This window comes from Monodelphis domestica, chromosome 6 (genome assembly GCF_027887165.1).
Source record: "Monodelphis domestica isolate mMonDom1 chromosome 6, mMonDom1.pri, whole genome shotgun sequence".
Classification (NCBI taxonomy): Eukaryota; Metazoa; Chordata; class Mammalia; order Didelphimorphia; family Didelphidae; genus Monodelphis; species Monodelphis domestica.
Window position 1 is genome coordinate 209,092,575 of NC_077232.1, and position 24,989 is coordinate 209,117,563.

The following is a 24,989-nucleotide window of genomic DNA, read 5'->3' on the forward strand; positions in this document are numbered from 1 at the left end:
AGAATCAAGTCTATCTTTCTGCAGGAATCTATAAATTCTCTCCAGATTAATTTGATTTTCTATCTTTTTGTTTCATTTAAAGTAAGAATATTAATGTTGACGTGGTCAATTTAATCCAACTTATTGTTCAATGTACAAATATTTCATGTTTAAAGTGATTATGGTTCAATTAAGATTAAGATGAAATATTCTGTTTAATTATTTTTAATGGTATCAAGTACTCTTCTATCATTTGGCTATGAAAATCTCAGAAGTGAAAGAGAAAGCCCTATAGGCCTATCACTATCCATATTACAGTATTTTATTGATTGCTGTGGTCAATGAACTCTTCACCCAAAAGCCTAATTACTAGTGACAAGTCCCTCTACATATAACTAGAGCCGACCTCAGACATCAGCTACAATCTACCACTAGGCGACTACATAGAGACTTTCACATTTGATTGAACTCTTGAAATTTTTCAAGAATCTATGATAATTTTCTAATACTTAATTAATTTAAATTAAATTAAATCTAATTGAATAAATTAACTAAAAAATTAATTGTAGAGTAAGATTTTTCTCAAGTCTCATGATGGACCAAAAACTCAAAATATATTGTGGAGTATGAGCTTGTAATCGGAATAAAAGTTGTTTTCATACTTCAAGGTATTTTTCCTTTCTAAAAATACAAAAAAAGACTATCAAATGTCCTCTGGTGGGGTAATATGTATTATTCTCATTTCACTGCCATAAAAATGAGGAAAGAGATGAAATTCATATATGCTTTATATTTTAAACATATATATCTATAGAACATAGGAAATAGAGATCTAAATGTAGATGATGATTTACCTGTGAAAAGTATGTATATAAAAATTAGATATCTAAATACCAGATACAGATAGAAAAAAGAAATATAGATATAGATAATTAATAGATACGCATAGGTAGGTATATTTAGATATGATCAAGCTTACATGGTAACTACATTTTATTTAGAACTCCACTTTAAATAAGTTTAACTACCTTGTCTCTGTCCAAGTGAATCCAATTTATTATTTCCTTCTTCAATTCTTCCTCATATTTTTTTGAATCTGTTTTCATGATTACTACCTTCTCTTTGAAACAGCTAAATTCTTCAGGTTCAAAATCCTTGAAAATAAAGAGTAAACTAATTGAAACTAATTATCAATCTTTTTAAGTTATAATATATCCATAATTATCACATACATTCATCAATCTCCTAAAATCCATCAAACACCAGATGATATTCATCAATAGCCAGCTCATTAGTATGTTGCTCTTTTTTGGCAATTCTGTAATCATCTTAATGACTTAAGCAGCTGTCTTCATTAGAGTTAAAAGACCATCATTTAAAAATGATGGGGAGGGAGGCATGGTAAATGGCCCAGCAAGTCATTTTACAAGGTTAAACAAATAATTTTCTAACTTTCTGATCACTGCTTTACATTTGCATTTAATAATCCGGATGTGCTAGACCACTAGCCTTCTGGAGACTATATATGGAGAGTTAACCATAACATCTTTCATATTACCACCGTGGGTCCCAATCTGTTCTTACTGTTGTGTCTTTGGGTCCACTATATCTTGTCAGCCCCAGTGATGCTTCACTTTCCTCCTTAGTCCCTTCTGCTATTTGGGTAGCCATGCACAATCCACTCTACCACCACAATTTTCCTGTTCTGGATCCATCATAAAATCTTTATCACTATTGTTATTGGAAAGGACATATTTATAAAAACCCTCCAGCTGTACTGACCAACCCTGTAAATTTTCTAACAAAATATCTCTCCTGGATCACTATTTCTCTCTCTATATGGCATCCCCTATTAGGATATAAGTTCATTAAAGACTTGCACACTGTTAATTTTGTATTTGTAGATCTACTTAATGTTTGTCATGCAGTAAATGTTTAATAGAGGCCTTTTTATTCATTCATTCCCTCATTAATTCATTAGCTATATTATATATATATATATATATATATATGTATGTATAAATATACCTGTACTCTTGGCCATTCTGGCCAAACTTGTACCATGGCATCATAAAGCTGTATGCTTTCTCTGGGAGAAAATCCTAGGTCTGAAGGGATTCCATATTTCTCTATCTAAAATCAGTGGGAAGAAAAACAGCATTATTTCACATTACATAAATTCACATTAAAATTTTAGGTTCTAATTGAAATGTAAAATTATGTGGCACATCACTTTTGTAGTATTTTATACTTACATGATTAACTGTTAGTGCAGCACAGGGGTGATAGTGGCTAATTAGAAAGTCATCATCCTTTAGAGAACACACATACTTTTCTAGATCATTGTACCTCTCTTTATACAGTACTGTAAATATAAAACCAAAAAGTTAAAAAGATTTGATCCAGTTTTCGTAGGTGATTATATAATTTCTGTTCACAATCACAGATGAGCCTAGAGTATACCGTAGACTACAACATATGCCTGAATTTAATAAATATTTGATTGCTACTTTCCCTACTTGCAATCTTTTCATACCTTTAAGCTCCAATGATATTGTCTTTGTGAATGTTCAGTTTGTTACTCCTCAATGACTACATATGCTTTGAAAGTATATATGTCTAAAAAATTAATCACCTATGGCTACCCTGAGGATGAATCTCTCCTATCTTGGCTAGGCTGTCCTCAGTCTAACATACACAGGATACTTAGTTTGCACTTGATGCCTTTCTAGCTTGGTAGCACCCGTCAGAGCATGAGCTCCATTAGCATTCTGAAAAAGTCAGCTCCATGTTGCAGAAGAGAGAAAAATTGGGAAAGCATTCAAAAAGAGAGGAGCAGCTGAGAGTAATGACCTGTCATTCAAATGAGAGTATTCTTTTTGGAATGTGACCAGGAGAAGAAGTTGGAGGAAGGAATAGAACAACTGAAGGGTTATGTCTTTAACCTTGAAGACAGAAAGGATAGGTTGTCTTTTGGCTTTGAAGACAGAAGAAAGAATGACAAAGTCCAGCTCTCTCTCTTTGATTTTCTCTGTTGTGATAGTGACTGAATTTCTAGATCTATCAGCCATTTCTCTCAATTGAACTATTTCACTATCCTCCAACTAAGACTCATTGTAGTATTAGGGAAATCTCCAACCCTCTTACCTCCATTTCTTATCCTTCTCTGTCCTCCCCCCCAAAAAAATCCTTGATTAAGATAAAGAAGAGAAAAAGTATTTCATTAGAGTCATCACAAACTTACCCTGAGTAGATTTAGAGAACCAGAAGAAGAATCAACAAGAAGATAAGAGGGAAGAAAAAGGAAGGGGGAGGGGAGGCTGAAGGGAGGTTGAAAGAGGGAGGAGGGAAAAAAGAAGAAAAAAGGTAACAGCTTGATCTTTAGTTATCAATTGCCAATCAAAATAGTCCCTCGTTACAATTTGGCACCCCAGATGGGACTATATCACTATATCAAGAGATGGTTGTAAAGTAGGGTTATAGACAAGCAAGGTAATATTTTACATTTGTATCATTTAAGGTTTAAGGTTTGCAAAGTTCCTGAAGCCCAATAATCCCTTAAAGCAGATAGTCCAAGCATTATTATCCCCATTTCACAGATGAGGAAACTGAGACTCAAAGAGGTTAAATGCTGGGCATTTTAAAATGACTCTGAAACCTGGAGACTACATAGCCCAGGACCCTCTACCTCAGCTTCCTCAGACACATCCCACTTCCTCTGTGGGAGATATCTGAGAAGACATAAAAAGAAGGGAGAAATGTGAGTTTTGGCACCGTTTTTAGAGAAGAGTCTTACCCTGCGTAAGAGCCTTTGGTCCCCACATATCTGCAGGAGATCTAATTTTCTTTAGCTTTTTAAACCTTTATTTTCCTGGCCCAATAAACCTATCTGGCTATAAATGAAGTCTGACTCAATTTAATTAACTATCCCTAGCATAATTATAGTCTAAAAGGAAAAGCCTGATCAATTTCCCTATGGGGCTATTGGAGCAAGTGGAGGACCCCCAGCTTTTTTTCTTTCCCTATCTTTTTCCCTCCAATTTTTTGACACATGGTCTGACCAGGTCTGGTATTGTATATGTTTACTTAAAAGAAAGCTACCACATCATAAGCGAGTATTTTCATGTGTCACTTATGTATTTTGGTGTGAATCTGACTTTTCTTTACTGTGTGGCATCCAAGAAAGAAATAAAGAGCTTGATATCATTTCAGGAATAATACAATAAAATTCTTGTAGCAGTAAAAGTGTTTAAACAAGATTGGGCCCAATGCCTTTTCAACCTAGGATCACAGAAGTTAGAGCTATAAGGGTTTTTAGAGATTACTAGTACAACCCTTTCATTTTTCAGACAAAGAAACAGAGGCCCAAATCATTTCACTAATGGCATTCAAGATGTAATTAACAAAGATAAAATTTGAACTCTAGTCCTGTGATTCCAAATGTAGTATTCTTTACATTTTTACTTGGATTTATGAGAAGAAAACTTGTGATCCCCCAGATAAAGGCATACATTCATTAGTTATAACAAAACATGAATCTCCTAGAAAATATATATATGATGAAATGGTTTATTCTTTTATTTTGTTTTCTTAATGAAGAAAGGACCAAAAGGAAGACACTTGATATATCTAAAAGGTAACTAAAGTGGCAATGATGTGAGATTAAAATAGGAACAAAAAAACCCTTGAGGACGAATCTGTTTGGCCTGAAACCATGGCACTTATGTAGGAGCAGACATTTTGGGGATAATCTACCTCCAAGATATTAGCTGTCTGGCAATAAGTTAATCCTCACTCCAATATCCTCATCTAATTGGAACTATTTCTCCTGGGATACTTGGACTTTATCCACACCAGAGCAGAGGGGCTAGAATCAGAATGGATAGAAGAATTAATCAAATAAAAAATCAATGTATTCTGTGCCATACCCAGTCTAACTCTGTATGATGGCTTCTCGGTCTTTGATAAGTTTTGCTTTGAACCTTTCAAGGTAATTTTTGAAGAAGTAGACTTGTCTATCATGCTTTCAAAACTCTGCCAGTATCTTTTAACTGATGCCAACCACCTATTTGTAAAAAGAAACATTGTGTTAGAGGAGGAAAATGTCATCATGGAAAGAAAATGTCATCATCATATTTGTTCTGAGGAAAAACTAGCATTGTTAATTTTTAAAATCTTTTCATATATTATTTATGCTTTTATACATATATTCAAATAGATTTGTGATCTTATCAAAGTAGTAATTTCCTACAGAAATGTATACATTCCTTCCATTAGTACCTGCCTATCTTCTAAAACCTCTTATCTGTTGCAACTCAATTATGTTTTTTATTTATGTAAATTTACAATCCTGCAAATAATAAATTTTGGCTTACTCTGTGAGATATTCAGGGTTACTGATAGTGGCAGAAAGTGCCAAAAATGGACATCGGATCATAACCAGGAGATGTTCCCAAACTTCTGCTCCAATTTCTCCACCAAGACAATGGACCTGAGAGAGGAGGGAAACAATTCATTTTAAACTTTGAAGAATTTGTTAAAACTTTTTAGTTTATTTCCAATTGTTTAATATTAAATCTGGCCTTCTAAAAATGGAAGATAATTGGAGAAAGCAACATCTCTTGTCTCTCTGCTTCTCTCAACACTGGCCCTTCTACCAGTGTGGCATAGCAATAAGAAATGATGCCTGATTAAAAAAAAAACATAATGAGTTCATTTTATAATTTCCACAGTTATTAACATTACTTATTACTATACTTTCATGGCATCTTTCCTAATTCCAAGAAAATCAACCCAAAATGTGTTCTTCTAGAATAGCTGGGACTGAAACACTTAAACTTTTCAAGGGTATGAGGAAGCTGCCAAATCACAAAAAGTAGCTTTCCTTTTGCTTTGAATTCCTTCATGGCAGCAGAGCATGGCAATGAAAAGAACAATTCTTGAGTGATCTGAGGCTACCTGGAAGTTTCATAATAAGAGCTCAGTGATCTGGATTCGCTTCTGAGTCATAACTTGTAAAAGATGATGAGGGCTAAAGCCATGCCTTTGATGCAGAAGGGCAACCCAAATAATTTGTCATGCCTCAGGAGCTATGCCATTCAAGATTCCTGGGCTCAAAAGCTGAAGTAGCACTTTTAAGTTACCCAGTCACAACCTTAGGATATTTGTCCCTTTCCCTGTCCTCCATTTTGTACTAGATTCCCTAGTTAGTTTCCTTAGTTACATCTTTGAGAACCATAAAAAATCATTATGTTCTCTCAAAACAAATGATCAAACGTGAACTCTTGACCACCAAAAAGCTAAAGCCAAGAAATATGACCAAGTGCCATAACAGTGGTGGCTCTTCATGTATCCTTATATCAAATAAAAATGAAAGTGCCCCAAGAAGTAGTGATTTATTTAAAAAGCAGGCATTTAAAATTTAGAGGAAAATGCAAGTTCTACCAGTTTATGGCAAAACTAAGAGGAAATGTTGCGTCAATGTTTCCTAGATGGAATATTTGGGGAATTAATACAAGTGCCATCCAATGATACCATGCAAACTAAAATTTGTCATTCAATTAATATTTATTAATGTGACATAAGTTAATTCTTGTAAGCAATATTACTTTTTATTCTTCTTGGAGATAAATACTTAAAATGAATTCATGGATTTTATATGGAGGAAGACAATAGAGTGAAGAGAAAAGTATAAATTTAAATTTCACCAAAGGAACTAATTTTAACAGCTATAATAAGGCTCTAAAGAGTTAACAGTTTTGATAAATTTCTGGCATATAACAGTGTTTTTATGAAATGAATTCCCCTTTTGATCCTTGACCAGTCACTTAACCTTTCTGGGTCATAGAGTTCTTATCTATGAAATAGGAGGGTTAAAGAATATGACCTCTGAAGCCCCTTAAAGATCTATACTTATGATTCTATTGTTTTGTTTTATATCCTTTTCATCTAACAGAATGAGAAAACAACTGTGATGTTGAAAAGGAGGAATTTGTTTTTAAGTAAAAAAAAAATAGCTCAATTTCAGTAAAAATCCTTTCAGAACTTTATGCCATCAACATTAGTTTGTGGAGTAATAAGAAATGCTCTAGGTGGTGCTATGTTAGAAATTACAGAAATAGAAATGAATTTAAGTGTAGTTAAAAGTTGGTTTGCAGAGGCAAGCATGAATGCATGCTGGGAACTCTAGAGAAAGATTCTGGAATGTGAGAGAAGAGATTTTGAAGGAGCAATGACCAACTAAGCTCTTCCTGTCCTGAGAGAGGAAGGAGTTGATCCCTGCTGAGCCTGTTTACCAAGCCTGTTGGTGAGAGAAGGGAAACCTTTTGATTCCTTTGAGAGTACCTTTTCTCATAAGAAGAAATCATCCTGAAAGAAGATCCTACATACTCTCAACCTTGACAAAGAACAGCTTTATCCAGTCAGTTGTTGGTGTGAGGACTGAGGGGTCAACCTCAGGTCCAGCCCATCTGGGTTGAACTCCAACATCTAGAGTTCATCCTTTTTCATCTTGAGAACTGCCACATCTTGATAAACCAACCAGGGAGGATTTATAGTGTCAGGAAGAATAGAGAGGGCTTCGGGGATATTAGCCAGAAGCAGAGAGTGGAAAAGGAGCATCAAGATCAAGAAGAGGGAAGTGAGAGACCTTAGTGATTAGAGCATCCTTGTTTCTAAATCCTCCCTCCCTCCCTTTTATTTTACCAATAAACCTGTTAGTTTTTACAACAACTGTTTAGAAAACTGAGTTGCACTCTTCCCCAGTGTGCTAAGACCTAACTGCCTTACTTCATTAAGAGGGGTCTGAGGTAATCCTTGGTGGATTTCAACATGCACACACCTCAGTGTACACCATTATTTCAGGTAGTATTATTAAAAAAAAAATTGAAGACATTATCTGCCTTTGAAGAACTAACAGTCACATCTAGAAAAATAAACCCCAAAAAGTATCATTCTTTTCAAATTCTAAGAATACATGTATGAGTATTAAAATAAATTTAAACAATAATGAAGCACTTATTAATATAAGATGAAATAATCAATGATTTGGGATCAAAACAAGAAAATTCCATAGAATGATTTAAGATATTTATCATTGTCACACTTAGGTACATACTTTAACAGAAACTCATATTTTGAAGGGAAAAGGGGGGATTATTAGAAGTGTGCTAAATATTTTATTCACTGAAAATGTTTGTATAGGTTAAAAAATGTTTTTGTATTGTTTGTTTCTTTTTACCCAGAGACCCACAGGTTAGAATCAATCAATCCCTACACTCTTAACTGCAATATTAAGAATGTAAAATTACTCACCTCATCAAATATGACATATTTGATTCTTTTGACCCACTTTTGGTGATGAGGAGATAACAAAAGGATTTCTAAACATTGAGGCACAGTTACAAGTATCTGAAAAAATACAATTTGGGAACTCAGTTTGAAGCTGAATAATGGAATACAACTCACACATTGTGACTTAAACATGAATTAAAATAATGAAACATGTGTTTTTAACATTTCAATATTCAAATAATTTATCATTAATATTTCTTGCCTTTGCTGGCTCAGCACCTGAACAAGAAGTGGGTGGAGGAGAACAAGGGTCATGTGGAAAAAAAGATTGGTGGAAAGAGCTAATTATGAAAAGTCAATGATTGCCATGATTGATACTTTTTTCTCAGTAATACAAAATAATAGCTATTTCATACATGAAGAATAAATTCAATTTTATTAGATACTTTTGAGTTGAAGTTGAGATATTCTGATGAATTTTATATTATTTATTTTGAAGTCATGATTGCTCATTTTTTAAAGAGCCATGGAAAGATCACTATTTCTACAAGTTGCTAATTTGCCTTGCCATTATTATTACTATTTTTGCTGAATAGTATTATTGAATATCATTTACTGAATATTTATGGGATATTACAGAATATTATTTATAGAATGTTATCATAATATCATTGATATTGTTATAAATTATAATTTTCCTGTTATAATTTATTATTACTGATAATAATAATAGAATATTTTGATTGCTATCACAAAGTACTTTTGGTAGAGTCAACACGCCTACCTACAGTTTAAGAATTGCCCAACTATCACATATGAACAATATAATCACATTTATGTAAAATTGCATGCAAGTAACATTTTCATCCTAGTCATACTGCAAGGTGACTGATATAGAATGTCAGCATGAATATCACAGAGTATAGTAAGTACCTGAGAATTCATGACATCATGACGGTAATCACGGGTGAAAACACCACATATGGCACCTCCTTTGGATCTTCTTTTATTGAATACACTGTAGACAGTCCCCACCACTTGATTTATAAGAGCCTTGAAGTAACAGATAACAATTTGATATTCAGAGGATTTTTACAACATTAATCTGGCTCTAAAGAACAAGTCCCTAAAGCATGCTATATTTGCTTCTGACTTAGAAATACATAGATGTTAAGTGATTTGTCCATGATCACACTGCTATTGATGGTCAAAGACAAAACTTGAACCCAAGTGTTCCTGACTTCTAGTTTAGAACTTTATCATGCCATGCGAATTCTGAACTTAATGCAGGATGGAGAAAAAGAGGTGCAGGGAGCCCTCATTTGTATGAACTTTAATCCACTATCTTCTAAGTAAAGCTTTTCTTAATTTAGACAACATCATCACATCATATTTATTGATGTGAATGGATGGGGAGATCCAGATCAGTGTTTGCATCCATGTAAGGAATTTTTAATAACATTTATTATTTGGGGGCAGCTCAGTAGCACAATGGATAGAGTATCAGATCTAGAGTTGGGGGGACTTGTATTCAAATCTGGTTTTGGGTACTTCATTGCTGTGAAACCCTGGGCAAGTCACTTAACCCCAATTGCCTATTCATTGCTACAGAACTGATAATAAGACTGAAGGTAAGCAGTTTTTTGCTTGTTTGCTTGGATTTGGGGTCTGTTTGGTTGTTATTTTTCTTTTTTATTTTTTTTATTTGTCATTTGTTTTTTTGAGAAGGTAAAGATAAAAAAAAATAGTAATTATTTTCCTACTTTTGTCCTAAACCCTGTAGGTGATGAGGATACCAACTTTTCTTCTTTTTATCTATTTGTTATTTCTTTCTTTGAGAAGGTAGGGGTAAAAAACCATTAATTATTTTCCTACTTTTTCCTAAACCCTGTAGGTGATGAGGATACCAACTTTTCTTCTTTTTATCTATTTGTTATTTGTTTCTTTGAGAAGGTAAGGGTAAAAAACCATTAATTATTTTCCTACTTTTGTCCTAAACCCTGTAGGTGATGAGGATACCAATTCAAAAGTGAGATGGTCTTTACTGTCAAGTAGATAACCTTGCACAATTCCTGTATGGAAATTCCCTCCACCAAATCATCTGTACCTCAAATTCTTAGAGACTTGCCTGGGATCTTAGAGTGGTTAAATGACCTTCCCAGAGTCTTAATCAAGATATGTAAGAGCCAGTCCATGTCTCTCTGATGCCAAAGCTGTCTCCCTATTGATTTTCTCCAATAATAACAAGAAATACAAATTAATCATGATCATGTTTACTTGAAAATAATAAACTTATGCACAGGTATGTATATTTATTGACCACATCATTTTAGTGAAATGCTGTCAATGAATGATGAAACAAGCCTCACCAGTTTAAGCAAAGGCGTACTCTTTAACAATCAGCTCTCTTGTTGGGAGGAGTGGGAAAAATATGGATAACATATTTCTAAATTTAATCTGTATTATTAGCATTTTCTACATCACTTTCTTAAATCTTGGCAATCATCTAAACAATAAATCAAGCCTTGACTAGTTGACTTCCTAAATGTAAATTCTCACATTGAAAATTTTAAAAATTGGCTCTGTCCTGAGGCTCTATGAATTGGCTCCATTACCTCACTGGTCCTGACAAACATAATAAGTAAGCATTATTAGATTAGCTTCCTCACTTCCTTACCTTGTTCCTAACTCAGCATTACTCTGGATGGAATTTAGAGGATGAGAACTCATTTCTAAATGAAGAAGATATGCAGGAAGAGAATGGCAGCCTAGGCTTTCTATGCCTTGATGGTAATGGGAATAGGAAAGCCTTTGATGATCTCTGCAATTATTTTACTACTGCACATAGCACAGTGCTCTGGCCACAACAAGAGCTTAATACATTTCCTTTGGATAGAATCATACAGAATATTGTATTCTCTGTAGTAGAAAGGGTGCCAGATTGAAGTCCAATGATCTGGACTAGAATTGTGGCTCCTTGACTGCTTACTTTTGTGACCATTGGTAAATCACTGCAACTTTTTATGTCTGTTTCTGGAGATCATGGAGAACATGGACTAGATGGTCTCTAGGATTGCTGCTGACTCTAACTCTATCTTCCTAGGTTCTATAATGTAAGAGAAATAAGGCAGATGGAAGATGAGAGAGATGCTACATCCCAGGCTTTGATGCATGATGCCTCTGAAACCCAGTTACTTATAGCTTGCAAACACCTCTGGAGCCCAGGCACAAATTGCAAATGCTTTTTTTAAGCCAGATTGTGAGCAGTGCCAAATCCCTTCCTTCATAATGAAATAAGCTCATGGCGCCAGGCATTACTTAGGGGTGACTATGCAGATCAAACTTAAATTAAGGTCATTGACCAAATTTTCATCAGTCCTGTCTTGTGTTTTGTCTTCATAATGAGATAAGTGCTTTGGAAATGCATTCAGTGGTTCCCCAGAGTCAGTGCATGTCTCCAAGCACCAGAATTGCTATGGGGGATGCAGAGGATCCATAGAAAGAGATTTAGGCAGTAGAGATAAATAAATGAAAGCCACTTAAAGAGTTCAGGACACACAATTTTTGCAGAGGAAAACTAGATAGAATTGGGTCCTAGCATTTTAGACCATACCTTTGTAGGTGAAACATACACAACCACCCCTTCATCACTGGTTTTCAAGATTTTTTCCATGCAGTAATAGGAGACATATGTTTTGCCTGATGAAGTTGGAGCAACAATCACAGCTGATTCATTATTATCTACAACATCTAGAAGCTCCCGCTGAAAGAAGAACAATTTATATTTCATGTTGAAAATACATCCTTTTTAAAGGTTCCATTGAAAATGAGATATTTTGAAAATGTGTTTAAATTTTATACATTTAATTTCAACAAATACTATGGGCTGGTAACTGCTATTCTGACCAGCAATGACAGCCATTAAAGGCTATAGAAATTGATAGGGATCACTCATCAGGATTCCCTAAAAACTCATTCTTCCAAGTTCTTTTTTCCCTTTAACCACCTCTGCCTAAAATCCAAATCCCCAACACATAAAGAATTTGAGAAATACTGTTGATTAGTGCTAATGATGAATCCCACAAAGTCCTCGCATTATTTGATTTGGCACTTGCATATTTCCACTAAGCTGGAACCAATTATCACATTTTACATAACTATAAATTCAAATAGTATGAATTCAAAAACATGAGGCCCTTCTTAGGATTCAATATCTTCACTAATGATCCCTGAGCTTTATAACTGAACACCTTTAGAGAGCAGAGAAGCCACAGGTTAATGGCAAACTGGATTTTCTTGATGTTCATATTAATTATTTACTATAGCTGTTGTTTCAGCTGTGTCTGACTCCTTGTGAGCCCATCTCAAGTTTTCTTAGCAAAGATAATATATAACTCTCTCTTTTCTATATAAAAACAAAGTACTCTGAGAATGTTATCCATTCATTCATGTTCCATATATTGTCAGATGCAATCACTATACTGTTTTTATTTCCTCTATAATTATGAGGGTTCAATTCTAGCAAAGGAGGAAGGGAGAGAAAAGTAACAGAAAATATATATCAAAATCATATTCACAAACAAACAATAGGCATCAATAAAACCTTTTTGTTAATATTTGTGGATTTCCTGCCAACCAATGCCCAGGAGATCAAATAGTACAATAATCAGATATTCTAAATAACTGTGAAAAGTACATCAAACTCTCTTTGTCTATCAATCAGCAATTTTTAAGTTATTAATCAAAAACTTAAGTATCCCTACTTAGTAAGGATGAGAGTTCACAAGTCACTTGCTAAAGTAGGTGACAACTCCAGAGGTCCCAGCCCCACCCCTGAGCAGTGCTAGGCAAATTGAAAGACTGTGATTGTTTTCTGCAAAGTGGGGAAGGGACAGGACATGAAAAAAGGACTATAAAAAGTCCTGAAGTTCCTGACCAAGGGGATTCTCCTTTGAACTTCTTCAACTTTGGAGTTTGTCTTTGGAGTCTCTCTGCATTGGTGAGTCAGACTGGAGAAGTAGACTTTTTTCCCTGGATCCTGCATTGGCTTGCTGGGTGAGTAGCTGGCCTTTCTTTCTTGGCTTCTGGAGAGACTAGTTCCAAAGAGGCCTTCCTTCTATGGCTTTTGGAGACATTGCTTCCAGAGACTCCTTCCTTGGCTTTGGAGAAGGCTGCATTGGTGGAAACCCTGGCTGAAGACACTGCCAGGACTCATGGCTTAAGAGACTACCACAACTCCACATGGAGATAGGGACTTGAGGGAGCCCTTGCCAGGTGGTGAGCTAGAACTTCTTCAGACAGAAATTATAGGGTATCTAGCTAGGCAGTATTTTCTACTTCCTTCCCACATTTCTCTCTTTTACTATAATATTTCTATTAAAATAAATTGTTAAGAGCGGCTAATAGACTTGTGACTTGAGTTAATTTTTTTTAATTGGCGATGACAATATTACTTTAGAATTTTTATATTAGCATAAAAACTTAAATTTAAATTCTTACGTAACATAAGGCCTAAAGTCAGACAAGCAGTATGTGCTAGAGTTGGAACTTGACCTAGAGTTGGTACTTGAACTTAGGATTTCCTGATTTGGAAGACATGCTATCCACTAGATATTCGAAAATAACATTAAAATATATGCCAAGTATATTCAACTTTTTTAATGAAGTAACAGTAATCATCACAGTGAATAAATTTATTTGGGACATCATTTGGAGAAGAAACCAAAACAAAATGGTCAGTTTTGTATATCCACTAAGCTGATTTATATTGACAAAGTAAATTTCCACATTGGTCATGTCCACAAAATGCAAACAAGTTCTTGTTAAATTTTTTAAAACCATGAAAAGAACCCCCCCAAAAATATTTATTTTTTATTTTTTTCCACATCCAATCATTTGGCATTTGGCATTTTATTGAAACATAGCCTTCCTTGACATTGTATTGAATTTTAAAGAAGGCTCTATTTGTTTTCAATCTAAATACAGTATCACATAGTCCTTCCTTTTTCATTGCTACCACCAAAAATCCTGTCACCCTTTCTACAATGCATAATTCCAGGTTTCAGAACTTTTGGACACTCACCTGCCATGTGTCTGGTATAAAATGATGCACTCTAGGATCTGGGTCACTTCTTTCTTCTCTGAATAAATAATGGCCCATATAGCTTAGCTGGAACCTAGCTGCGCCCATGTGAACTGAATATTTTGAAATGTCCTCAGTGACCAGATTTTTCACCTATAATCATTAAAATTCCATTTTAAGTTAATTCATATATCTTACAATGATAACATTTATACCAAAAGTATACAAAAGTATTATACTATTTTTATGTGGAATAAAGATCAATTATTCATATATTTTAATTTCTACTTGCTCATGTAAGCAATTATTTAGATAAATTTGACATCTGTGAAGCTTTAAAAACTATATTTGAGTTTAGGATAAAAAATTTAGAACATTATTTCTACTACTTTATTTTCCTTTCAATACAATATTGATGCCACAATAATTCTCACCTTGTATATCAATGATAAGTTGAGCAGTGTTATGAGTGGTAGTAGTGGTGGTGGTGGTAGTCATTTCTCAGACTCATGAATTAATTTGTGTGAGGAACATCTACTATGGAAATTATCTCTATCTCCACTAATACAAAGAAACAACTCTTCTGTGCTGTAAAGATATTTACTTATACATAGATTTTTCTAGGGAGCACAGAGCATCTAAGTGCTTTGCCCAAAGTCACAAACAATATGTATTAGAGATGGACCTTGAACCCATGGCTTCCTGATATAAAGGCCATGCTATCTACTGGAATCTTATGTGATGACCATTGGATGTATAAGCATATATTGCTTCCAGTTGACATATTCATATATTCACATATTCATATATTAATTTATATTTAATTTTAACAGCTGGTGGCACAGTGGATAGAGTTCCAGTCCTAGAGCAATGAAGATCTATATTCAAATCCAGTCTCAGACACATAATAGTTCTGTGAGTCTGAGCATGTCATTTAACTTCTAGTTGCCTCAGTTTCTACAACTGCAAAATGGGAATCATAATAGCAACTACCTCACAGGATTGTTCTGAGGAACAAATGTGATAATATGCAAAAAAAGTGTGCAGCACAATGCCTGGCACATAATAGATATACTATAAATTTTATACATACATATATATATATATATATATTTACATATATATATATAACTATAATAATAGTAGCAATATATACATTCTAATCCCCAATTCCCTCCCTTCTCTCACATATCCCAACAGAACTGGTCATTATAACTGCCTTCACAGTGGATAGAGGATAGAAAAGAGCCCCAGGATCTTATTTATAAAGTGAGCTCTGGAGTCTTCCAGATAAACATGGTGGCAGTCTAGAGGCAGGACGCTTCCTCTCCTCAGCACCTACCGATATAGACTACCTTAAAAGACCCAAAAAAACCCAAATTCATTTAAACAAAGGGACTCTACAGTAGGGCACAGCATCAAAGGTACATGGGATTTGGGCATTGCCACACTATAAGGGGGTGAAAAAGCTCCCACCAAAACGCAAGCTGATCTACCATAGCCCACCCCACCAAAGGAGCCCGAGTCAGAGTCAGTGGGCCAGAATCAGTGAGTGAGCAAGGGGCACCTCTAGAGTGAGTGAGGGGCACACCTAGGTCCTTGGCAGCTAACTAAGACCACTAAAGACCTACCCCTGAGAGCAGCTACACCTGAAACCCCAGCAGGTTGAGGAGCATAGACCATGGGTGTTTATGGGAATATAGTACAGACAAGGGCAGCGAATAGCAGAAACTGTGGAGATTCAAGAGCTTGCCTCAGGCAAAATCCTTGCTCCTTAACTCCATACACAAAGAGCCTGCCCATCTCACTCAGATTTCTGACTTAAAAAATGGAAGGACAAACCTCCACAGTGATGGCAAATAGTGCCCAAGAACAGAAACCTTCCTCCAGCAAGAAAAACAAGAAGAAGGGACTGACCCTGGAAATTTTTTACAGAGGAAAAACCCAAGCTACAGAGGAAATAGAAGAAGAAATTCAAATAAATGCACCAAAACCTTTTTTAAAAAATGGAAATTATCCACAAGCTCTTGAAGAAGTTAAATTGGAGTTTATAAAAAAAGATGGAAGCTTTCTGGCAAGAAAAGTTGGAAATAGGTCAAAGAGAAAATAACAGTTTAAAGGACAAGAACTCTCAAATGGAGAAACAGCAGGAAGCCACAAAAAAGAAGGATAGACCAAACTGAAAAGGAAATTCAAATGATTATAGTGAAAAATCAAAAGATTATAACAGAAAACCAGGCCTTAAAGACCAGAATTGGGCAACTGGAAACCAATGATCTTGCAATACAGCAAAAATTAATAAAGAAAAGTCAAAAGACTGACGAAAAAGAAGAAAACATAAAATGTCTCACTGAAAAGATGACAAATTAGGAAAACAGAGAAAGGAGAGACAATTTGAGAATCATTGGTCTACCTGAAAAGCCAGAAATAAACAGAAATATTAACATCATACTACAAGAAATTATCCAAGAAAACTGCCCTGATGTTCTTGAACAAGGAGGAAAAATAGACATTGAAAGAGTTCATAGAACACCCTCCACACTAAATCCTGAAAAGACAACTCCCAAGGATACAATTGCGAAATTCAAGAGCTTTCAAGCTAAGGAGAAAATTTTATAAGAAGCTAAAAAGAGACAATTCAGATACCAAGGAGCACCAATCAGGATTACAAAAGATCTGGCAGTTTCCACACTAAAGGACCACAAGGCTTGGAATATGATATTCAGAAAGGCAAGAGAATAGGGTCTTCAACCAAGGATCACATACCCATCAAAACTGATTATATACTTCCAAGGAAAAGTATTGGCATTCAATGAAATAGAAGATTTCCAAGTATTTGTAAAGAAAAGACCAGAACTAAGTGGAAACTTTGATATCCAAACACAAAGATCAAGAGAAACACAAAAAGGTAAAAAAGAAAGAGAGGGTAAAGGGGGAAAATGTTTTTTTTTATTCAAAGTTTCTTCTTTAAGAGTCACAACAACATCAAATAATTATTTATATTAATATATGGGGGAAATGTTATTTTTAACTCTCAAAAATTATATTCACTATTATAATAATTAGAAGAATCATTCACAGGAAGAGATTGGGGTAATAAGTGCTATAAGATGATACGCAAAAAAAGAAAAAGGGAGGGGGGAATCAAAGATGGCACCAAGAGATACTTGAAGAAATAAAATAAATAGGATAATTTTTATCACATAAAGATACGCATGGGAAGGGAAGGGGAAGAATACTTTTATAAGAAGGAGAGGAAGAGAGTGATAATAGGTAATAATTAAACTTTACTTTCAGTGAAATCAATTCTGAGAGGGAAGAGTATCTAGATCCATTGGGTTCTTGAATTCTACCTTATCCTACAGGGAAAGTGAGAAGGGAAAACTGAGGGTGGTAGAGGGGGGAGGGTGTATAAAAAGGGAGGGAAAGAGAGGGGAGAGGGAACTAAACAGACTCCCCAAAATAAGAAGGGAACAAAAAGGGAGAGGCCAGAAAGGGAAGCATATTAAGGGAGGGGATTAGGGGATTGATTAAAAGCAAACCACTGGTTTAAAAGGATATAGCAAAAAAGAAATGAAATAACTAAGAGAGGATATCAAAATGCTAGGGAATATATAAGTGACAATCATAATTTTGAATGTGAATGGGATGAATTCACCCATAAAATGAAAACAAATAAGAGAGTGAATTAGAACCCCAAACCTACCATATGTTGTCTACAAGAAACATACCTGAGGTGGGTAGTCACTCAAAAGGTTAGAATTAAAGGTTGGAGCAAAACCTATTGGGCCTCAACTGATAGAAAGAAGGCAGGAGTTACAATCATGAAATTTGACAAAGCCAAAGTAAAAATAGATCTGATTAATAGGGATAGGGAAGGTAAATACATCTTGATAAAAGGGAGTATAGACAATGAGGAAATATCAGTAATCAACAGCTATGCAACAAATGGTATAGCATCCAGATTTCTAAAGGAGAAACTAGTGGAACTGAAGGAGGAAATACATAGTTAAACTATATTAGTGGGAGATCTGAATCTACCACTATCAAATTTAGATAAGTCAAATCAAAAAATAAATAAGAAATAGGTAAGAGATGTGAATGAAATCTTAGAAAAGTTAGAGTTAATAGATATATGGAGAAAAATAAATAAGAACAAAAAGTAATATACCTTCTTTTCAGCAGCACATGATACATTCACAAAGATTAGCCCATGTGATAGGTTATAAAAACATGGCAAACAAATGCAGAAAAAATAAATTCAACCTTTTCAGATCATAAAACAATAAAAATAATAATCAGTAAGGGTACATGGAGAGCCAAATCTAAAATAATTGGAAATTAAATAATATGGTTCTCCAAAATCTGTTAGAGAATGTAACAAGGGAATCACTTTAAAAGACTGATATATATTAATTTAAGGTCGCCAAGGAATCAGCTATGTAATTCCTAAATGAAAAACTCAAGTCAGCCTTCAGCCTTTTTTGGAGTTTAATTACAATAGGAGTAAGAAAGGAATTAGAGATAGAGAGAGAGAAAAAGGGAGAGAAGGGAATAGGGCTTAAATACCCCTTCTGTTTAGGCTGGGCCAAAAGGCCCAAGCCCTTAGATAGCTGGGGCAAAGAAAAGAGATCAGTCCCTATTACTCATGTGTCCAAAATGGAGAAACAGTCTCAGAGGCCCCCACCTTTAGCTTCCTTCAGAGCAAACCTTCTCAGAGCCCACAGGAACCACACCGACCCAACTCTCCACCTTCTGGAGTCTTCAGACCCCCTATCTTTAAGGAAACCCTCCAAGTTGCCTCCCCTCAGTCCTCACATCTACCAATCACTGTCCATCAATTTCCCTGTCAATGGAGGCTCTAGCTTAACCCAGGACCACCCAGAGGTTTCTGGCTTTTGCACATGTCTGTTGAAGGTCATATTTTCAAATGATTAAATCTTTACTCCTTTGCTACAGCCCTTTCTAAATCCTGTTCTATGCTTAAGCATAGGTCAAAGTCCTTTCCATTGTTTAGCAAAGGGTTTCTGTCCTAAAGTAATCTTAAGAAGAGAAGAGAAAGAACCTCCCATGCCAATGGGGTTCCCATTCCAATAGACTATCAGTAAGAAATTTTCCAAGTATGAAATATCCCAATGGTGAAATTTCCAACATTTATAAGTCTAAGGAAATTTGAGGTTTACAAGAACAAATAATAGAAAAAATAATAATTTCATTGAAGAAAATGACAATAATGAGACATTCTTTCAAAATCTATGGGATGCAGCCAAAGCAGTACTCATGGGGAAATGTATATCCTTGAGTCCATATATTAACAAATTAGGGAGGGAAGAGGTTAATGAATTAGACATGCAACTCAAAAAACTTGAAAGTGAACAAAATAAAAAACCCCAGAAGAAAATTAAACTAGAGATCCTAAAAATTAAGGGAGAAATTAAGAAAATCAAAAGTGAAAGAACTTTTGAACTAATAAATAAGACCAGAAGCTGGTATTTTGAGAAAAATAGACAAAGTACTGGTCAATCTAATTTAAAAAAAGGAAAAAAGAAAACCTAATTAACAGAATCATAGATGAAAAGGGAGACCTCACCTCCAATGAAGAGGGAATTAAGGCAATCATTAAAAATTATTTTGCCCAATTATATGGCAATAAATTTGGCAATCTAGGTGATATGGCTGGATATTTACAAAAATATTAATTGCCAAATTAACAGAAGAAGAAATAAAATTTTTAAATAATCCCATATCAGAAAAAGAAATTGAACAAGCCATCAAAGAACTCCCTAAGAAAAAAATCCCCAGGGCCTGATGGATTCACAGTTAAATTCTATCAAACATTCAAAGAATAGCTCATCCCAAAAATATGCAAACTATTTGACATAATAAGCAAAGTGGGAGTTCTACCAAATTCCTTTTATGACACAAATATCTTACATAGGATATTAGCAAAAAGACTCTAGCAAGTCATCATGAGGGTTATTCTCTATGATCAGGTGGGATTTATACCAGGGATCCAAGGATGGTTCAATATTTGGAAAATTATACACATAATTGACTATATCAACAAGCAAACCAACAAAAATCACATGATTATCTCAATAGATGCAGAAAAAGCCTTTGACAAAATACAACACTCATTCTTATTGAAAACACTAGAAAGTATAGGAATAGAAGGGTCTTTCCTAAAAATAATAAACAGTATATATCTGAAACCATCAGCAAACATCATCTGTAATGGGGATAAACTAGAAGCCTTCCCAATAAGATCAGGAGTGAAACGAGGATCACCCCTATTATTTAACATTGTACTAGAAACACTAGCAGTAGCAATTAGAGAAAGAAAATAAATTGAAAGTATTAAAATTGGCAACGAGGAGACCAAGCTATCACTCTACAGATGATTATAATACATGGTCCACTAAAAGAATCCTAGCGATTCAACTAAAAAGCTAGTTGAAATAATCAACAACTTTAGCAAAGTTGCAGGATACAGAATAAACCCACATAAGTCATCAGCATTTCTATGTATCTCCAACATACCTCAGCAGCAAGAATTAGAAAGAGAAATTCCATTTCAAATCACCATAGATAATATAAAATACTTAGGAATCTATCTGCCAAGACAAACACAGGAACTATATAAACACAACTACACAAAACTTTGCACACAATTAAAACTAGATCTAAACAATTGGAAAAACATTAACTGCTCATGGGTAGGATGAGCTAACATAATAAAAATTACCATCTTACCGAAACTTATTTACTTTTTTAGTACCTTACCCATTGAACTACCAAAAAAAATTTTTTTTTTACTGAATTAGAAAAAAACACAACAAAGTTCATTTGGAAGAACAAAAGATCAAGGATATCCAGGGAAATCATGAAAAAAAAATGCAATGGACGATGGCCTAGCAGTACCAGATCTCAAAGTATATTATAAAGCAGTGGTCATCAAACAATATGGTACTGGCTAAGAGACAGGAAAGAGAATCGGTGGAATAGATTTGGGGTAAGTGACCTCAGTGAGACAGTCTATGATAAATGCAAAGATCCCAGCTTTTGGGACCAAAACCCACTATTTGATAAAAACTTCTGGGAAAATTGGAAGACAATTTGGGAGAGATTAGGTTTAGATCAACACCTCATACCCTACAGGAAGATAAACTCAGAATGAGTGAATGACTTGAACATAAAGAAGGAAACTATAAGTAAATTATGTGAACACAGAATAGTATACATGTCAGACCTTTGGGAAAGAAAAGATTTTCAACCAAGCAAGACTTAGAAAAATTCACAAAATGTAAAATAAATAATTTTGATTGCATCAAATTAAAAAGTTTTTGTACAAACAAAACCAATGTAACCAAAATTAGAAGGGAAATAACAAATTGGGAAACAATCTTCATAACAAAAACCTCTGCAAAGGTCAAATTACTCAAATTTACGAAGAGCTAAACCAATTGTACAAAAAAATCAAGCCATTCTCCAATTGATAAATGGGCAAGGGGTATGAATAGGCAATTTTCAGTTAAAGAAATCAAAACTATCGATTAGCACATGAAAAAGTGCTCTAAATCTCTTATAATAAGAGATATGCAAATCAAAACAACTCTGAGGTACCACCTCACACCTAGCAGATTGGCTACCATGACAGCATCAGAAAGTAATAAATGTTGGAGGGGATGTGGCAAAGTTGGGACATTAATTCATTGCTGGTGGAGTTGTGAATTGATCCAACCACTCAGGAGGGCAATTTGGAACTATGCCCAAAGGGCGATAAAAGACTGTCTGCCCTTTGATCCAGCCATAGCACTGCTGGGTTTGTACCCTAAAGAGATAATAATGAAAAAGACATGTACATGAATATTCATAGCTGTGCTGTTTGTGGTAGCAAAAATTTGGACATGGGGATACCCTTCAATTGGGAATGGCTGAACAAATTGTGGTATCTGTTGGTGATGGAATACTATTGTGCTCCAAGGAATAATAAAGTGGAGGAATTCCTTGGGGACTGGAACCACCTCAAGGAAGTGATGCAGAATGAGAGGAGCAGAACCAGGGGAACATGGTACACAGAGACTGATACACTAGTGCAAACGAATGTATTAGACTTCTCCATTAGTGGCAATGCAGTGATCCTGAACAACTTGGAGGTATCTATGAGAAAAAACACTATCCACATTTAGAGGGAAAACTGTGGGAGTAGAAACAGAAGAAAAATAACTGCTTGATTACATGGGTTGAGGATTTATGGTTGGGGCATTTGTTTATATTGAAGATGGAACTTGAGGCCAGGTCTTCCTAACTCTAATTCCACCTTTCAATGGACTATGCCACACTGTAATATGAAATTCAAACACTTCAATAATTAATTTTAAAATTTGGAGACAAACTTGTTCAGTCTTACAGATAGAGTTTATAAATTTGAATGTAGAAAGTGAATTTTTAAGATTAAATTGAAATAATTTAAATTCATTAAATTTCGTTTAAATGAAATTATAGAAATGTTTTTGTTCAAAGCAATCAAATCCACCATCTAGTTAAGCATGGAAAACATTGTCACCTCCAAGTGGAAGATGGACCAGCAGAAGAGGTTCAGCTAAATGATTGGAAGCATTGAAGCACTTTCTAATTTTTACCTCAGAATACAATGACTCTGCCAAGTTGTCAAATCCAAGGTATTTTAGGCATTTAGCTAACTTTTTTCTGTGTCTCTCCTTCATGAACTGTGGATATTTTCCAAGAATCATATGAACTCTTTTCATCAACTGAACAGCAATGTTGATATCCTTGGGATTCTCTTCTGTTGAATGAATATCAATTTTATTTTAATGAGAGGATATCCGAGTTATCTCTTGTATAAAGAACATTAATAAAAATCTTGTCTCCTCCTTATTATTTGGAGGCAGAAAAGGGAAGCAAAGAAAGAGCTAGAATGGCTATAAAGGCCTTCCAGGGTTTCTCATGTTCCTTTATCTTCTTCCACATCCTGGTACCTTCATCAGAAGTCATATCTAGCATTCAAAATAGTGAAAACAACTAGAAAAACACAAGTCCAACATTTTCCTCATCCAGACTAATATCTAGTCAACAAATATGTTGTCTATTAAAAACACTTCTTGCTCCCACTATATACTCTACCAGTCATGGATCAAAGCTCACAAGTATTAAGATCCTACATAAATTATGTTTTATACTATAAATAATAATAACAAAGTACTATTATTATAGATATGATTTACATAATCCTTTACAACAATAACCACACCGATGGCAAAGATTGAGGTTTTCCCGGAACTAAGGACATGAAAATCAGAGCTTTTCTACATATTTAAATGATGATGATGATGATGATGATTCTAAATGATACTTAAAAACAAAAAGCCTTACAGAAGAGCAGAAAGGGCTATACAATGGATGTTAAATGACTTGTCCAGGATCACACAACTAGGAAGTATCTAAGGCCAGATTTGTACCCAGGACCTCCTATCTCAAGGCCTGGCTTTTAATCCATTGAGTCACCTAGCTGCCCTCTTTTTAAACACTTCTTTTTTCAAAACCCTTATCTTCTACCTTTGAATCAGTATTAAGTTTCAATTTTAAGGCAACAGAGCAGTAAGGGTAGGGCAACTGGGGTTAAGTGACTTACCCAGAATTATCCAGCTAAGAAGTATCTAAGGTCATATTTGAACCCCAAACCCCTCTGTAAACCTTAAAATTTCTTAGACTTATAAATGTTGGAAATTTCACCATTGGGAAATTTCATACTTGAAAAATTTCCTACTGATAGTCTATTGGAATGTGAACCCCCCCTTGGCATGGGAGGGTCCTTCTCCTCCCTACCTAAGACTACTTTAGGACAGAAACCTTTTGCTGAACAATGGAAAGGGCTTTGACCTATGCTTAAGCATAGAACAGGAAGTTCTTTGAGTCATGATTGATTTTAGAATTGATACAATAGAGATACTTGGAATGGCAGAACCAGGTCTTGGAACTTCTAATCTCCACCCTACTCAGGGTAACAGGATTTAGGAAGGGCTGCAGCAAAGGATCAAGATTTAATTATTTGAGAATAGGACCTTCAACAGACATGTGCAAAGGGGCAGACCTCTGGGCGGTCCTGGGTTAAGCTAGAGCCACCATTGGCACAGGGAAGACATGGACAGTGATTGGTAGATGTGAGAACTGAGGGGAGGGAACTTAGATGGTTTCCTTAAAGATAGCGGGGTCTGAGGACTAGGTTGTTGGAGAGTTTTTGCTCTGAGAAGTTGTGCTCTGAGAAGCTTGCTCTGAAGGAGGCTGGAAGTGAAGGCCCCTGAGACTTTTTCTCCATTTTGGTCACTTGAGTGATAGGGACTGATCTCTTTTCTTTGCCTCAGCTATCTAAGGGCTTGGGCCTTTTGGCCCAGCCTAAACAGAGGGGGTATTTAAGCCCTATTCCCTTCTCTCCCCTCTCTCTCTCTCTCTCTCTCTCTCTCTCTCTCTCTCTCTCTCTCTCTCTCTCTCTCTCTCTCTTTAATACCTTTCTTCCTCCTGTTTGTAATTAAAAACTCCATAAAAGGTTGACTGCTGACTTGAGTTTTCATTTAGGAATTACATAGCTGAATTCCTTGGCAACCTTAAATTAATATAT

General features: G+C 35.1%; 1 protein-coding gene across 2 annotated transcripts in view; it reads right to left on the reverse strand.

Moving 5' to 3' along the window:
• Window positions 1-24,989, reverse strand: part of LOC100021573 (probable ATP-dependent RNA helicase DDX60) — a 110,094-nt gene that overhangs the window by 40,800 nt on the left and 44,305 nt on the right. For both annotated transcript variants that reach the window (XM_056802870.1, XM_056802869.1), the window contains exons 15-24: window positions 22,996-23,159; window positions 14,354-14,506; window positions 11,885-12,034; window positions 9,205-9,324; window positions 8,293-8,388; window positions 5,355-5,470; window positions 4,908-5,044; window positions 2,235-2,344; window positions 2,008-2,112; window positions 1,008-1,133 (exon numbers count right to left, since the gene is read on the reverse strand). In XM_056802870.1, the coding sequence (XP_056658848.1) occupies window positions 1,008-1,133; window positions 2,008-2,112; window positions 2,235-2,344; window positions 4,908-5,044; window positions 5,355-5,470; window positions 8,293-8,388; window positions 9,205-9,324; window positions 11,885-12,034; window positions 14,354-14,506; window positions 22,996-23,159 (1,277 nt within the window). The remainder of the gene's footprint in view (window positions 1-1,007; window positions 1,134-2,007; window positions 2,113-2,234; window positions 2,345-4,907; window positions 5,045-5,354; window positions 5,471-8,292; window positions 8,389-9,204; window positions 9,325-11,884; window positions 12,035-14,353; window positions 14,507-22,995; window positions 23,160-24,989) is intronic.